The sequence below is a fragment of the Erpetoichthys calabaricus genome, chromosome 12 (genome assembly GCF_900747795.2).
Source record: "Erpetoichthys calabaricus chromosome 12, fErpCal1.3, whole genome shotgun sequence".
NCBI classification, from domain to species: Eukaryota; Metazoa; Chordata; class Cladistia; order Polypteriformes; family Polypteridae; genus Erpetoichthys; species Erpetoichthys calabaricus.
In genome coordinates, this window is record NC_041405.2 from 133,862,833 (window position 1) to 133,881,159 (window position 18,327).

Consider the following 18,327-nt stretch of genomic DNA (forward strand, 5'->3'; position numbering starts at 1 on the left):
TAAAAAGCTGGACTCTTTATTCTTGTAAAAAATGCAAATATATATAATTATACAATACCTCACTCTTTCTTACTTCAACGCGTCGCCCTTTCAGTAGCCAGCTGCGAGGGCGATAAGCTTCAAGTCTGTCACACAACATGCTCTTCTGTTTATGCACATCCCTCTTCACGCAATCCATAAAGAGTCGTGAAAAATGTCTGCTGCTTGGCAGTTTTGAAGCACACAGAAAGCCACGGAGGGCCACCTCAATCACTTGTACAGCCACACAAACATACAGCATACAAAATATAGCAGAAAAACTGCATAAAAGCCATTTGTGGAATTCATTCTTGTAATCCAGCACTAGTCTGCAGTATCTGAATATGGTTCTTTGTTCATCGGAGAACATTTACTGTGATACATTTTAATGACTGTTGTGTTTTCATCAAGATGTGACATCAGTATTCGTTATCTGAACACTGGTGCGTATAAAATATGCCTTTGATTCCATCATCAAAATTGATTGATGTATCCTTGTTGTGTTTGAAAAATGTAACGACACAATGGCTCACATTTGAATTTGTTCTCCAAACTTGTAAATGAAAAGCAAATGAATTTGATTTTGCAAGTCAGCTTCTGCTGGATTGTCTCATATATATATATATATATATATATAGATATATATGTATATATATATAGATATATATAGATAAAAGCTGCTCAATTCCAAAAATAAAAATTATATAAATACTTCTGTTTGACCTGTTTAAAAACAAAGTAAGAAAGTGTTTATTTACACAAACTCTGGCTTGCGTTTCTCCCTCGGTTTGAGTTTGCCTCCTGTGACGCGTGCAGGTGGCAGCAGAGCTGGGCTGATCTGCACATTGTTTGACTGATTGCTGTTGTGCTCCGAAAGGGAGCTGCTGGGGTCCTGATCATCTGAGTCTTCTTGCTGGACGCGTAGGTGAGCGGACAAGTCAAGGCTGGACCTCGGACTCAGCTGGTCCTCACTGCTAGCTCCATCCTCTGTACTGGTTATGCTCTCCTGTTTAGTTAGCTGGCTTAGGTTTGTTTTGATGGCGTGTCTGTTGACTATGCCGGCGTCCTCGCTGTCCGAGTCAGAATCCAAGGATCGCTCCTGTGATCCTGATGAACACAAAGAGTTTCCTGGAATAGAGTTTAACATATAACTATGGCTATACCTCAGTCAAGATGCCACTGGGTTTAATTTGAACCACAGCTCTGTGTTATGTGCCACTGGGTTAACTTGGTAGGCAGCATCATTTGGCTTGGGGCTGTGTACAAACTCGGTTATCCCGAAAATGACTTACCACAACCTGGATTGCCTCTTCTGTCTGAGTCCAAGTGTTCCTGTTCTTCACTTTCATCTTGGCCATCTGTTAGGCCGCTGCAGTCCTCGCTGGTTTCACAGCTTTCTGCACACGGCTGAAAAAAAATTGACAGGAATGAAAAAAGTAGAAGAGTTTGATGAAGATGCTCACGTAGTCTCATGCTCTGTGTCAAAAGACCAACTAAATTGTTGGTCTCCTTGCAGCTCACTGCAGACATGCTGTATGCCTCCTGAAAAGCAATTGTCGCCTGTGTACCTGCCTGCCTTTGAAATGTCATCGAGTAAAGCAAAGCAAGTGTGACAAGAGATCAAGCATTGCTTATTCTTCAAAGGTATTCTAAAATGGCCTGGATACATCTGTTGGTACCCAAAGAAAAGATCATAAATAATTGGATTTGAATGATTGTTTAAACTAGCTGTTTTCTTGAATTTCTATCACACATGTCTACAATTGTGCAATCAGTCACTCAGCTGATTCAAATGGAGAGAAGTCATCACTCTGCTGTTTGATGTCACCGGTTGTGTCCCACACTGAACACGGAGCAGATAAAGCAAAGAAGAGAGTTGTCTGAGGAGATCAGAAAGGTGCATGATAAAGGAAAAGGCTAGAAGACGACCACCTCCAAGAAGCTTGATGTTCCTGTGACAACAGTTGAAAATATTATTAAGAATTTGATGGTCCATGATACTGCAGTTAACATCCCTGGACATGACCACAACAAGAAAATCAACCCCAGAATAGGCAGAAGGATAGTTGGAATGGTAGAGAAAAAGCCAAGAACAACTACAAAGAGATACACGCTGAACTCCATGGTCAAGGTCCAACAGTGTCTGATCACACCGTCCCTCGCTTTTTGGGTGACAGTGGGCTCAATGGAAGAAGACCCAGGAGGACTCCACTGAAAAAAAAGCATAAAAAGCCAGACTGGAATTTGCTAAAATGCATATTGACAGGCCACAAGGCTTCTGGGAGAAGGTCCTTTGGACAGATGAGACAAAGCTGGAGCTCTTTGGTAAGTCACATCAGCTCTATGAAGCTTTCAGAGAAAAGCACACCATACGTACTGGGAAACATGGAAGAGGCTCAGTTATGTTTTGGGGCTGCTGTGCTGCCTGTGGTGCCTTGAGTCTGTGCAGGGAACAATGACATCTCAAGACTATCAGGACATTCTGGAGCGAAACGTACTGCCCATTGTCAGAAAGCTCTGTCAGAGTCGCAGGGCATGGATCCTCCAGCAGAATTAGCAGCCAAAACACACAACTAAAACTCACCTAAGAATGGCTAAGAACAGAACATTGGACAATTCTGAAGTGGCCTTCTATGATCCCTGATTTGAAAGTATCTATGGAAAGAACTGAAACATGCAGTGTGGAGAAGACCCCCTCAAACCTGACACAGCTGGAGCGGTTTGCTCAGGTTCAGTGGGCCAAACTACTTCTGCAGTGCAGAAGACTCACTGAGAGCTCCAGGAATGGCCTCTAAAGGTTGTACAACAAAATATCAGCCTAAGGGTCCCATCATTTTAGTCCCGGCCATTTTCATTTGTGTTCTGATTCAACAGAATATTTGAAATAATAACTCTAAAACAAAGTCTGATTTTTGTTAAATGTGAAATAAATGATGATGGGCGCCAATTACTTTTGTCAGTTTCAAGTTATTTTAGAGACAACTGTGGGTTCTTATTTCATGGAGGGATACCAACAAATGTGTCCATATTTGTATGTCCTGTGGTTTTCATATAGCTTAGTGTTAAAATCACTAAATGATCATTCAATATAAAACAGCAACATGCTTGTGGATGATCCAAACACTGCAGCGGAGCATCGTTCACCGTGTCACCTGTTTCACTCAATAATAGCTTAAAATATAACTTTAGAGCACACCAGTGGTTTTTATATAAATATAACCCACAATATTCTCAAATCTGTGCAATATTATTCACAAGAACAGAGACTGTCTGACACCAAATCCCTCGTCATGAGGTGCCAAGCAGCAACAAACTCCCATTATTGCCCACCCAGACTCACATGTGCAGTTGTATGGAGCCAATTTAAAATCTTCAATTATTCTACTTGTTGGCAGTCCCAATATTAACTGTAACGCTGTGGTCTGAATACCATAAGCTGTATGCTCACGTAATCTGCTAATGACATTCTTATTATTATAATAAAGAACTACATTTATATGCCGCTTTTCTAACCTACGCAAAGGGCTTTTATGAGGCGAGTGAGGAGCCTCATCACTGCACTGGGACAATGGGAGCCATATATACACCACAGGTAAGCGCCCTCTGCTGGCCTCACCAGCACCTCTTCTGGTATCATTTGCTACAAGTACCCTAAGTTCTTGTCTATAAGCCGGACTCATGTATTAGCCGGAGACCAAAAATCATACGAATTTTTAAAATAAAATCGTATCATAGATAAGCCGGACTCATGGATAAGCCGAACGTACTATAACCTATAACTAATAGAAGGGAGGGAGGTCAGTGGTCTCACTCGCGCCCATTTAATTTCTTTAAGGGGGGAGAGAGTGTGAGATATTGCCGTCTCTCTCACTCCCCGCATGGCGCGGTTGGAGCGGCCGGAGCGCGTTCTTTCTGCTCTGGGCGTCGCCGAGTCAACACGAGCGCGTAGCGGGCATTTAAATTGTGATTTTATATGTAAGCATATTTAAATATATATCGCGGATTTCTGCGGACAATGGGTCTTTTAATTTCTGGTACATGCTTCCTCAGTTGGTTTGCCCAGTTGATTTCATACAAGGGACGCTATTGGCAGATGGCTGAGAAGCTACCCGGCTTACTGTTCTCTCTCTCTTGCGCTGACTATCTGTGATCCTGACGTATGGGGATTGAGCAGGGGGGCTGTTTGCACACCTAGACGATATGGACGCTCGTCTAAAAATGCTGAAAGATTATCTTCACGTTGCTATCTTTTGTAAAGCTGATTCCTGAAAAGACATGCTGCACAGTGCTTCGCATACTTAAAAGCTCGAAGGGCACGTATTGATTTTTGACTGAAAAACAAACTCTCCCTCTCTTTGTCTGCTCCTGACGGAGGGGGTGTGAGCTGCCGCCTTCAACAGCTTTGTGCCGCGGTGCTTCGCATACTTAAAAGCCAAACAGACATATTGATTTGTTTGCTTCACTCCTTTGAAGAGGAAGATATGTTTGCATTCTTTTAATTGTGAGACGGAACTGTCATCTCTGTCTTGTCATGGAGCACAGTTTAAACTTTTGAAAAAGAGACAAATGTTTGTTTGCAGTGTTTGAATAACGTTCCTGTCTCTCTACAACCTCCTGTGTTTCTGTGCAAATCTGTGACCCAAGCATGACAATATAAAAATAACCATATAAACATATGGTTTCTACTTCGCGGATTTTCTTATTTCGTGGGTGGCTCTGGAACGCAACCCCCGCGATGGAGGAGGGATTACTGTATATTTTCTTCTTTTACTTGTCTAATAGCCACTCAGGTCCCTAGTACAAGTTAGTCCAAACTCTGGAGGAGGCATGCGTTCAAGGCACACTTACAGAAACACAAACACACAAGAAAAAGTCACCTATCTGGAAATGATTGTAAGAAGAAAGTAATTCTGTATGTGCCACAGACTGAACTAACAGTGTTTATGTTACAGCCAGAGCCGCCCCTTACTTTATGCACATCACACACCGTGTGTGGGGCCCGTGATCGAAGGACCAATCAGGGTGTAAGAGCCAGTTATCTTATAATTAAGTTATATTAAATGTTTGCCTATATATTTGTGCATAGTCTAGGGGAGGTTCTTATAACCCCCACAAGCTGAACTGAATCGGTATATTCTAACTATTTCTTGTACCTTTGACCATAGATGACGGACTTATGTATAAGCCGATATTCTATTTTTTCATTTTCACAACTTTTTTCCTTAGATAAGCCGCGGCTTATTGACAAGAACTTAGGGTAATATTTTATTTCTACTTAACTGTTACAATGCGGGAATTTCCATTTTATTATACACTAGCTGACCCCGTAGCGCCGCCCACATAATACTGAAACAGGGCAGAGAGGAGGGTCCTGTCCGGCTCCCCACTCCTGACGTCACGCTTCCCCCTGCCCTCGGCCCGCAGCCTGTGTCACAGATTAGCACGAATAAATCACTCCTGCAAGTGAACTATGATACTTAGCACGATTAGAGAAGTCGCAAAATCAACTGGAATGTTCACGCAAATTATAGGGAAAAAAAAAAAAAGATCTAAATCCGTTAAGTAGTTCTCTCGTTTGCTAGCTAAGCTTATGTAAGATATTTCCCGAGGCTGGTGTGTGAGTGAGGAGGTCCCGGCCCCCCTCCTCTCGGCCCACTGAGTGTCTTTTGGATTTGTGCAAATAAATCAGGTACCGCAAGCGAACTATGATACAGAGTGAAATAAAAGAAGTCGCAAAATAAACCAGAATGTTCAAGCAAACAGAAAAAAACAGATCTAAATCCGTTAAGTAGTTCTCTCGTGAAAAGCGGACATACATACAGACAAATGTTGGATTTTATATATACAGGTACTACTCACAGTACCCGGGTGTATTAGTAGAATTTCTTAAGGAAAGAAAGCTAAAGTTTATGTGTTTTACAATGGTGACCCTGTTGTTACTGCCAGTTGTCCCATCTGTCATCCACAATGCCTGTCTATCAATGTCTCCACTTTCACGAATTTGATCTTTTTGAGTCTGATGTGATTTCAGATTGTCAGTAACACCTTACTGACTCGTCCTGTTAGGCCAAGGTGGGCAGTAAGTAGTAGTGTTTGGATTATGAAGAAAATCTGACAAAGCAGAAGTTAAACAAAACCCTCTGACTCTCCTTTGTATTGCGTTGCAAATCCACCCTCAATCAGCCCTCAGCCAACACCACCCTGCAGAGGCACCCGATGCTCCTTTTTATATTACAGTAGATAGAAGCAGCACGCGGCATTGCCTGGGTAAGTAATGTTAAGCTCTGGCCATTGGAACTGCTAGTCTAGCTTTAGTCTGCTTGGTGGTTTCACTTGCTCTGAGCCAGAAGGTGGCACTGGTGTGCAAACTATAGCACACAGGGAAAACAAAAACACCAGGGGCCTCATGTATAAATGTTGCGTACGAATGTTTCCACGCTCAAATTGCGATGTATAAAACCTAAACTTGGTGTAAAGCCATGCACATTTTCACAGTAGCTCATACCCTGTCGTACGCCAAGTTCTCCACTTGGTTTTGCACACTGGCGGCACCCAGAGTCAAAGCAGTGCTACTGTTCCTGTGTGGTTACCCTTTCTTTTTTAGATCCACATCCCTGACGCAGCTTTATCATATACACTGAAACTAACTGCGTATTGTTTATTAGTTTGTAATTAACCTGTAAGAATATAATGGTCCACAGAATGGTCAAACTATTCTAAATACCATAACTGCTTTAGCGTTGTTACTCTCACTGCACCTTCTTTATCTTCTTGCAGCTGCTCCCATTAGGGGTTGCCACAGTGGATCATCTTTTTCCATATTACTCTCACTGCATGACTCAGAGTGTTTATATCACTGTATCTGAGTGGGGAATCACAGCTCTACAGCGGCTGACTGGAAAGAGAATTATCGGTACACAGCATCAAGCACATGCTGCCTCAGCCATGCTGTCTATTGAACTGCTCTCACACGGCTAACGCTTCACAGCCTTTCCTGTAGGGACCTCGCAGTTCACCAACAGTTTCATCCCAAGAACTATAAACACACTCAATCAGTCCTTCAAGTGCTCCTTGTAGAACGCTTTGTACTTATAAGTACAATCACCTCACTGTAAACTTGCGATACAGTTATAATATTGCACAACCTGCGCCACTTTATAAAGCGTGTATTTAGATATGATGACGATATCATTTTTAAGATGAAATGCAGCAAAATATTTATTATATTATACAGATAAAACTTTAACTTCATTTAAATAATCTATATTGTTAATAATTAAACATGTGAGGACACAGTGTCGCAGTGCTAGCAAGGAGCTGGCACTCTGTGCACGGACTGTTCCTGTCTCACGCTGTATTCTTGCTGTGGTTGGCACGACACTAGAAGGATAGATGGATAGAATAATTAAACATGTACTACGAAGGTATTTCAATGTTCCTTAAAAGTTTTGAAGAATTGGCGTTCTAAGCTTACAAATGGCTTCACGCCTATTACAGAGCTGATTGTGTGGCAATTGGGAATTTGGAGAAAGAAAAGGAAGGACAGGAATTGGGGGTTAGTACGTTTGAAAGAGACAGTACTGCTACAATAAAGTATTTCATCAAAGGTCGCGCATGGCGCAGTAAGCATCTTGCGTGAGACATGAACAATCACTGCACCACCGTGTTCCCATGTTTAATAACATGCTTTAACTCCTATCATCATGAAAATGATATCACGTATACAGCTCAGTATTTTAATTATTCAGAGAGCTGTAATATTACGAATGTAATGGATTCTATGTCCTGACAGAGGAAGAGAAAGTCCGGAAGCACATAGTGATTCACACACACAGAGCACATAGAAGATCAATTACAAAACAAAGCATTTAACGTGCTACTTTAGTTACGATGGGATTTGAGAAACTAGTAAATTAAACGATTTTAAGATGAAATTTATGATATTCTACTTTAAATACAAAATAAACTACGTGATTAAAGTGGAAATTTCGAGATTAAAGTTGACATTTCGTGCTTTTTTCCCACTGTGTGCCTTTTTTTGTTTCTCTGTACCCTAATAAGCTTTCATATGACACTCAGACGGTGGGCTACGACTCGCCTTTTCATGGCGAGTTTTATATGTGACAACTTTTTTATTTTGGCACTGTGCGACTTTGTGAACTTGAGCTTTCGAGTTTCTCCGACACGCTATGTCACTCGATCAACTTCCTCTTGTTGTTTATACCACTGTTTAAACCAACAAATAGTACGTTTTTCCTTGCCTGCACTTGGTATTTGCTGAAATCCTTCTATTTTCCCTCGTGCTTTTGCCATTGTCTTTTCACAGAAGGCTGAGCTTAAGGGCTATTTATATTGATCTGCATATTCAAAGAGGCGTAATTCTGGGAAGAGTTGGGGCGGGACAGCAGGTGTGTGCATGTGCGTTACTTTTCACACTGACCAGGATTTATGTAGCAGAAGAACATGGAAGTTGCCGTTCATATAGTTTTATGCATCTGGATTTTTTTGTCCGTATGAACATTTCCACTTTTGTGCTTACGCCATGTTATAGTGTGAGTTCTATGCACGGTGTTATACATGAGGCCCCAGGACTATTGGGGTAAAAAGTTTGGGTTCCAAAGTACTCTGTGTTATCTGTGTGGTCCTACAAAGCAACTTTGCCAAATTTGGTTCATATCGGTCAAAGAGTGTAGGATTGTATAGGGAACATAAAGACACTCGACAAAATATATACTGTATATAGATATTGATACACACACAGATAGATAGATAGATAGATAGATAGATAGATAGATAGATAGATAGATAGATAGATAGATAGATAGATAGATAGATAGATAGATAGATAGATAGATATTCTTGCTTTTACAATTTCTTGGGCTCTACCAGGAGGAACGCTGAGAAAGTTTTGTTCCCAGAGATCTTCAAGTAAGAGCGGGGCTGAAGCTTGTCCTTAAACACTGATTGGTTTAGTGTACCTAAACTGTATGATCTTAAAGCTATTAGAAATAGTGTTATCACCACCTGGCACCTGTGTACCTCTGAATCTGAGACACAATGTAGCGCCGCAGCTGCTAACCTCTTCAATCCTGGGACGTTCGAATTGCTGTCCTACATAACCTTCCACCCTTTGAACAGCATCTGGACAAGATAACACCCGGGTCACCAAGGGCACATCACCTGACTTCTGCATTCATCTCTGTTGATTTTTATGGGGGTCTCCAGATTAAAGCTGACTCTAGGTGTAAAAGCTGAAAGACTCTTTAATACAAGCTAAGTTTAAATGTATTATTTGTGTAATAGAATAGACTGCTTGATCCTAACCAGTCAAGCTTCAAGAGGGGCCATTCCACTGAGATGGGACAACTTACTGTTGTAGACATGTTACAGCTGGCTGGAGCTACCAACATGTCAACTGTCCTATACTTTGCAGATCTCATCCCTTCCTCTGACACGGCCAACCACCAGATCCTCCTTGCCACCCTCCTTGACCTTGGCATCACTGGGCCTGCCCTTAGGTGGTTTGAGTCCTACCTCATGGGCAGATCCTACCGTGTGTCCTGGCATGGAGAGATGTTAAGGGTGTGTCAGGCAGGCATGGAGGTGCCCTAAGGACTGGTGCTGGGCTCTCTTCTCTCTATACATCTCTTCACTAAGCCCTACCATCCCACCCCTTGGTTTTCTTAACCAGTGTTATGCCGATGATATGCAGCTGTACTTGTCATTCTCTCCAGAGGACCACACGGTGAAGGAGCACCATCTCCAGCTCAACTTGGCAAAGACAGACCTTCCTCTTATCTCCACCTGACCTGTCTATTCTGTTCTGCCAAGTCAGTATGCAACCTTGGGCGGGTGATTGATGACCAGATGTCCTTCACTGACCATGATGCAACAGCTGCTCGGTCTTGCAGATTCACTCCACACAACATCCACAAGTTCAGACCATATCTGAGAGCATTTATTGCAACTCCTGGTCCAGACTTTGGTCTTTCTCAGGTCTGCACTACTGCAACTCACTACTGGCACAGGAGCACCAGCATGGGTCACCAAGCCATTGTAGATGATTTAAAATGCAGCGGCATGTCTGATGTTCAACCAGGTGAGTTGGGAACGACAATTCCCTTTTTAGATCACTACATTGACTCCCTGAAGCAGAATATATTAAGTTCAAATCCTTCATGTCTGCCTACAGAGTAGTCACTGGATCAGCACCTATAAATATGGAGAGACTTGTGAGTTCCTATGCTTCTCAGGCCTGCTGATGAATGGCATCTTGTGATTCTCTGAGTGGCATCAAAGCTCAATCCAGATTCTTTCATTGTATAACTCGTAGCTGGTAGAACGAGCTGCCCACTTAACATTCGAAATTGTGAAGAAGCTTTTGAAGACCCTCTTGATTGGTGAATTTCTGTCTATTTTTTTCTATCTAATTTGTGGTGCTCAATTTTGTACCCTTGTCCTGTAACATTTGTTCCCAGACAGCCCCCAGACTGATGTTTACTCAGTTATGTTGAACTGTATGGATAAAAGCATCTCTGACCAAAGACATTGTAAATGTATTGTTGTGGTTATTTTGATGCCATTATAGCACTGAGATGGCACTGCAGCCTGAACATCTTGTCCAAAGTGAAATTTTCAGCCTTGACTCTGGCCTAGCTGTGGAGCTCCCTGCTTGACACACATGCAGAAACTGAGAAAATATATAGACCCCCACATAGGCTGAAGCAATGAGGCAGATCCCTCCTTTTTTTTTTTTTCTAAATGGACCCCTGCTACCGAAAGACTGATAACCATACAATGTAGAAAAGAGGCTTCACTTCGCTGAGCTAATGAGTTTTCCTGAACAGCAGCGATGAATCACAGCTCACCTTATTGCAGGCCTTGGGGAGGATTATAGAAGACCTGGGCTCAAAAATGTAAGAGTAGAAAACAATAAGTGTTTCCACAATGCGGGCTTGGTACGGGTAGTCCACAAGTGAGGACAGCGAAATTGTTGCTCCCGTGGGTCGTGGACGCATGAGCGTTGGCCCAAAGACGATCCCCAAGTTGCTTGAAGTCATCTTGTTATCTTGTTCCACCTCCGCAATCCTGCACAAGATGAAAGATTTGTATTGATTAGAATTTCTGACCATCTTTATGCATCAAACACTCACATTAAAAGAGGCTTAGACTACGTTCACATTACAAGACTGAAGTAACTCAAATCTGATTTTTGTATTTTTAAGATGACATAAATCTAATATGTGGACAGAGAAATCCAATCTTTTCAAATCAGATTTGTGTCACTTCCATATGTGGTGTTAGACTGGATACGCATCTGATTCATGGCTATGTGACATGAACGAGAACAGTCAGATCAGAATGAAATGGTTTTTTTTGCCCATACACATGTACCGAGTGAGGTCAGCCAGCAATAACAATGGAGGAGAACTACAGCGTCCCACCATTTCTGGTTACTTTCTTGTACCCACACATCTCTTGGTGCCGCAGCGTCAGTAATAGCTGCAAAAACAGCAAAAGCTAGCCATCTGGCTATTTCTTGACCATATTATGTACAGCTGACAAACTGATTGCCGTCCTCCAGCGCAAAATGCAACGCAAACTCTAGCTACTAGTGCATCCATTTTTTTTCGGTTTGTTTGCTGTGTTCCATTTGTAGTGGGAGGGTGGAATTTCCGAGTTCCTAGCTGGAATTTTCAACTAAACGCCCTCTTAAGTAGGATAATCGACTCAGAAAATCGGGGCTGGTCTGTCAAGCTGAGTTTGTCCAACATCAGATTATGATGTCAATCCAAAATGGCAAAGTATACCACAAACTGTAGTATGATAGATAGATAGATAGATAGATAGATAGATAGATAGATAGATAGATAGATAGATAGATAGATAGATAGATAGATAGAGTGCATCCGGAAAGTATTCACAGCGCATCACTTTTTCCACATTTTGTTATGTTACAGCCTTATTCCAAAATGGATTAAATTCATTTTTTTCCTCAGAATTCTACACACAACACCCCATAATGACAACGTGAAAAAAGTTTACTTGAGATTTTTGCAAATTTATTTAAAAATAAAAAAATTCAGAAAGCACATGTACATAAGTATTCACAGCCTTTGCCATGAAGCTCAAAATTGAGCTCAGGTGCATCCTGTTTCCCCTGATCATCCTTGAGATGTTTCTGAAGCTTAATTGGAGTCCACCTGTGGTAAATTCATTTGACTGGACATGATTTGGAAAGGCACACACCTGTCTATATAAGGTCCCACAGTTAACAGTTCATGTCAGAGCACAAACCAAGCATGAAGTCAAAGGAATTGTCTGTAGACCTCCGAGACAGGATTGTCTCAAGGCACAAATCTGGGGAAGGTTACAGAAAAATTTCTGCTGCTTTGAAGGTCCCAATGAGCACAGTGGCCTCCATCATCCGTAAGTGGAAGAAGTTCGAAACCACCAGGACTCTTCCTAGAGCTGGCCGGCCATCTAAACTGAGCGATCGGGGGAGAAGGGCCTTAGTCAGGGAGGTGACCAAGAACCCGATGGTCACTCTGTCAGAGCTCCAGAGGTCCTCTGTGGAGAGAGGAGAACCTTCCAGAAGGACAACCATCTCTGCAGCAATCCACCAATCAGGCCTGTATGGTAGAGTGGCCAGACGGAAGCCACTCCTTAGTAAAAGGCACATGGCAGCCCACCTGGAGTTTGCCAAAAGGCACCTGAAGGACTCTCAGACCATGAGAAAGAAAATTCTCTGGTCTGATGAGACAAAGATTGAACTCTTTGGTGTGAATGCCAGGCATCACGTTTGGAGGAAACCAGGCACCGCTCATCACCAGGCCAATACCATCCCTACAGTGAAGCATGGTGATGGCAGCATCATGCTGTGGGGATGTTTTTCAGCGGCAGGAACTGGGAGACTAGTCAGGATAAAGGGAAAGATGACTGCAGCAATGTACAGAGACATCCTGGATGAAAACCTGATCCAGAGCGTTCTTGACCTCAGACTGGGGCGACGGTTCATCTTTCAGCAGGACAACGACCCTAAGCACACAGTCAAGATATCAAAGGAGTGGCTGTAGGACAACTCTGTGAATGTCCTTGAGTGGCCCAGCAAAAGCTCAGAATTGAATCCGATTGAACATCTCTGGAGAGATCTTAAAATGGCTGTGCACCGACGCTTCCCATCCAACCTTATGGAGCTTGAGAGGTGCTGCAAAGAGGAATGGGCGAAACTGGCCAAGGATAGGTGTGCCAAGCTTGTGGCATCATATTCAAAAAGACTTGAGGTTGTAATTGCTGCCAAAGGTGCATCAACAAAGTACTGAGCAAAGGCTGTGAATACTTATGAACATGTGATTTCTCAGTTTTTTATTTTTAATAAATTTGCAAAAACCTCAAGTAAACGTTTTTCACGTTGTCATTATGGGGTGTTGTGTATAGAATTCTGAGGAAAAAAATTAATTTAATCCATTTTGGAATAAGGCTGTAACATAACAAAATGTGGAAAAAGCGATGCGCTGTGAATACTTTCCGGATGCACTGTATGTATGAGGGAAGTGTGACAGTGGATAGGTAGGACTGACGGATGCATTCAAGTTGGAGGTGGGATTACATCAGAGATCGGCTCTGAGCCCTTTCTTATTTTCAATGGTGATGGACAGGTTGACAGGCAAGATCAGACAGGAGTCCCCGTGGACTATGAAGTTTCCTGATGACATTGTGATCTGTAGCGATAGTAAGGAGCAGGTTGAGGAGACCCTGGAAAGGTAGAGATCTGCTCTAGAGAGGAGAGGAATGAAGGTCAGTAGGAACAAGACAGAATACATGTGTGTAAATGAGAGAGAGGTCAGTGGAATGGTGAGGATACAGGCAGTAGAGTTGGCGAAGGTGGATGAGTTTAAATACTTGGGGTCAACAGTACAGAGTAATGGGGACTGTGGAAGAAAGGTGAAAAAGAGAGTGCAGGCAGGGTGGAATGGGTGGAGAAGAGTGTCAAGAGTGATTTGTGACAGATGGGTATCAGCAAGAGTGAAGGGAAGGTCTACAGGACGGTAGTGAGACCAGCTATGTTATATGGGTTGAAGACGGTGGCACTGACCAGAGAGCAGGAGACAGAGCTGGAGGTGGCAGAGTTAAAGATGCTAAGATTTGCACTGGGTGTGACAAGGATGGACAGGATTAGAAATGAGGACATTAGAGGGTCAGCTCAAGTTGGACGGTTGGGAGACAAAGTCAGAGAGGCGAGATTGAGTTGGTTTGGACATGTGCAGAGGAGAGATGCTGGGTATATTGGGAGAAGGATGCTAAGGATCGAGCTGCCAGGGAAGAGGAAAAGAGGAAGGCCTAAGCGAAGGTTTATGGATGTGGTGAGAGGACATGCAGGTGATGGGTGTAACAGAACAAGATGCAGAGGACAGAAGGATATGGAAGAAGATGATCCGCTGTGGTAACCCCTAACGGGAGCAGCCGAAAGAAGAAGAAGATCAGTTAACAGTGTAGGACTTTAAAAAGTAATGATAATTTACTATTTGTACCACAGTACAAATAGTAAAAAACTAGTTATACTGCATGTGTGTTTAATATCTAAAAGTACTCTCATCTTAAATATACTATTAATATTTCTGTTAGACGTTGTCACAGTCTAATATCTAAAAATATACTGTGAGATGATGCCAAAAATAAATAAATAAAAAGGGTAGCTGTATTTCACTTGTAAATCATCATATTAATATCATGGAGTCCAGTGATTTGAACCTTCTTCTAAAACATGACACTCACTTGCGGAGATGGCGGATGATATACTGCAGGGTCGCCACATTCGGGGCAGGCAGTTCCTTCAACAGTTCCCGCAGCCTATCAACACAGGCCAGCACTTCCTCCTCGGTGTCAGAGCCACGGTCCACCAGCTCAGGGACCTTTGAGTGCTCCACACCTTCTGGTCCGACTTGTAGGCTCTCCTTTGCCAAGCCCATGAGGTCATTGTACAATCTAAAGGACATGATTGGTTCGGGAAGCTGAGGAGAGTAGAAATAGGATTATCAGCAGTCATTATGATACAACACATTGAAGATAACCCTGGCAAGTCTGATCTGGGGTCAAGTCTTGGGCTGCTCCATACCTGTCTCAAATAAAGCTTCAACACATTGCTGATGTCATGTGGAGATGCGTGTGAAAGCTCCACTAACTCCTTGCCATTCTCAAATGCCTGGCATAGTTTCTCCACCCGGGTTTTAACCCCATTGACTCTGTAAATACCCTGAAAATAAAGAAAAAGGATGACAGTCAGAAGAGCTACAGCATCAGGAGACCATAAGAGTGTCACTCCTGTCAGCTAAGAACAGGCAGCTGTTACAGTTTGCAGAGGCTCATCAAAATTTGACAATAGAAGATTGGAAAAACACTGCCTTGTCTAATGAGTCTTGATTTCTGCTGCAATATATGAATGGTAAGGTCAGAATTTGACATCAACAACTTGAAAGCTTGGACCTATCCTGCCTTATATCAATGGTTCAGGGTGGGGGTGGTGTAATGGTGTATGGGATACTTTCTTGGCACACTTTGGGTCCCTTAGTACCAACTGAGCATTGTTTAAATGCCACAGCCTACCGAAGTATTGTTGCTGACCATGGCCATCCCTTTATGACCACAGTGTACCCATCTTCTGATGGCCACTTACAGCAGGATAAAATGCCATGTCACAAAGCTCAGATGATTTCAAACTGGTTTCTTGAACATTAAAATCAGTTCACTGTACTCAAATGGGCTCCACAGTCACCAGATCTCAATCCACTACAGCACCTTTGGGATGTGGTGGAATAGGAGATTCGTATCATGGAAGTGCAACTGGGTGATGCTATCTTGTCAATATGGACCAAAATTCCAGAGGAATGTTTGAAGCACCTTCTTGAATCTATGCCATGAAGAATTAAGGTAGTGCTGAAAGCAAAAGGGGGTCTAACTCAGCATTAGCAGGGTGTACCTAATAAAGTGAGCGGTGAGTGTATAGTATCTTATTAAACTTGGACTGTCCATTGATACTTAATAGCTTGACACTGGGCAGTTGAGGAATTCTTAATAAACAGATGCCAAAAGGAAAAACTGAAAGGATTTATTAGAGCCTGCATGCAAAGCAAACTGTCACGTACTTGACACCATAGTCAAACTCAGATACCAAAGGGCCATGCTGGCTTCAGGTTTTTGTTCTTGTTGTTTTCTGAGTAACCAGCTACTGGGGCTAACTGATCAAACTTTTTTGCCTTAATTGTAAATGATATAACCCTTGTTTATTTTTTTCCTTAACTAACAGCCAAACAATAATCACATGCCGTCACGGACCTTTGCAGAGATCCCTCACAATTCCCCAAACATCTCCAAAAAATTTCATTTCCCATTTGTCTTTAGATGCCCCTACTTATACCACCACACATCTACGTCCATCACCTTAATTTTTAGAGCCCTGCTCTCAATCTCGGAGATGCACTTCACGATGATGAAGGGGATCCCTCCAGGACTGTCTCGTGAGGTTTGTGCAAAGTCCCTTCCAAACAACTGCAACTTCCCCTGTAGTTTCTTGTGTCCACACTGGATAGCCAGGGTTTCCAGACATTTCTTATGGCAGGCAAGGAAGCACTAAACAATGAAAGAGAAAGGTGTGAGTAAACATATGAATCTTCACATCTTTAGGGCTTAAAATGCATTATAAGATGAACCCCACCCAAAAAGAGAGGTACTCTGAGGGGCCAGTTAGACTGGAGACTGACCACCAGGTGGCAATAAGTGAGAAGCTGTTGAGTTTTTTACAAGGTCTTCAACCTCCACTGCCCAACAGCTTGCAACAAGACTTCAAGCTGACCGCCTACACTGTTCTTCACAAACTTCATATGACATCTTGCAGAAATGTCAAAATCGCCTACCTCCTCACATTCGGCTCCTTGGAAATACACGTAGCTGTCACACTCTCTGCACTTGGAAGGCGTACGCAGTTTCCTCAGGCGGTGGGTCTGGGCAGCTTTAGAGAGACCCACGTTACGGAAAGGCCCAGTGGGTATGATATGCTCGGGTTCGATCCCATTTATACCTAGAGAGGATCACAGAGAAAAAAACTCCAGTGCCCATACTTATGAAGTGTCAGGAAAACGGCCCTAACTGGCTCAAAAATCTCAAGAGTGACAAAAATTTGGTCCTCCTCTTAGGAAAAGGAATAAAAGCATTTTATTAATTTTCCTAATTTATGGCAAATACTCCTAACTTCACCAGGTGTTAGAAGAGCTTGTGAGCTGTCTTAACTCTCTAAGAACTGCATGAAGATGACATTTAGGCAGAGATCAACATATACATCCTGGGAAAGATCGAATGTTTTGGACATGCTGGACATTAATGAACTTGTAAAAAGACATTGACTTGACAGAGATAAAATAATATTTGTAACACAGCTTGTATGTCATGTGATTGCTCTCTTTATGGAGAGAAGCCATAGGCTGTCCACCAAAACAAAAGTGTTGATAACATAACATTTTTTGGCCAAAGGGAAAATACAGCTTTGCAATTGTTATGATTTGTGTATAGATCAAGCAACCACTTCTCGAATTTTACACTAAACTTTGACCGTCCTAACTGTGCACGAGGTACATTTGCCCACCACTCCACATGATGTAATGTTAAAGCACGCTGCATTCATGCAAACTGTACAGTGGTGGCCAGCATGTCACCCTGAAGACAGGCAGGGCATGATGGGTGATTGACAGTGAGATGTCACACAGGTACACTGAGCTCTGCATTCAATAAACTCCTAGAACATTCAAATTGCAAGCCTGTGAAGGTTCAAGAAGGCAGGTAGAGACTCCTGGGGCATTGAATAAATAGAGCTTCGCAGAATATAAGAGGGCATCCTGGATAGGGGGGAATGGCAGGGCACAGTGGAAGACAATCAGGAAGACTAGACAAGCCATTGCGTCTTCAGAAACAGTGCAAGAATAGCTGTGGCCAGTTTGAGTAACTTCTTTAATGAGGCGTATCCTATGGGCATAACAGCAGGAAGGGGATTCTTCTGAAAATACGACTGTGGATCATTCATTATGAAATAAACAAGCCTGCTTTCAGCCTTTATTCTTATTAGGCGTGTGTGTCTTGGTCCTCCCATCTTAGTGCTTGTTACAGTACTACTATTCATGATGTTATTGTGAAGCAGCAACGATTGCATGCAACTTATCACAAAAATGTTTTCCTTCTTCGTCTTTTGAGTATTGTTATTATTAATATTACTAGGGGGCTCTGCCTGCTGCTCGTTTCACTCACCAATCCCTCAGGGCGGGT

The 18,327-nt window shown here is 42.6% G+C and overlaps 1 protein-coding gene across 6 annotated transcripts in view; it reads right to left on the reverse strand.

The window, feature by feature from the left end:
• arhgap45b (Rho GTPase activating protein 45b) overlaps positions 1-18,327 on the reverse strand; it is a 115,787-nt gene continuing 97,460 nt past the window's right edge. For 5 of the 6 annotated variants that reach the window (XM_028816279.2, XM_028816278.2, XM_028816276.2 and 2 more), the window contains exons 17-23: positions 16,929-17,092; positions 16,456-16,644; positions 15,134-15,271; positions 14,794-15,029; positions 10,887-11,106; positions 1,311-1,425; positions 1-1,146 (exon numbers count right to left, since the gene is read on the reverse strand). In XM_028816279.2, the coding sequence (XP_028672112.2) occupies positions 773-1,146; positions 1,311-1,425; positions 10,887-11,106; positions 14,794-15,029; positions 15,134-15,271; positions 16,456-16,644; positions 16,929-17,092 (1,436 nt within the window). In that variant the 3' untranslated portion in view covers positions 1-772. The remainder of the gene's footprint in view (positions 1,147-1,310; positions 1,426-10,886; positions 11,107-14,793; positions 15,030-15,133; positions 15,272-16,455; positions 16,645-16,928; positions 17,093-18,327) is intronic. The other variant, XM_028816277.2, reaches the window with a different exon arrangement.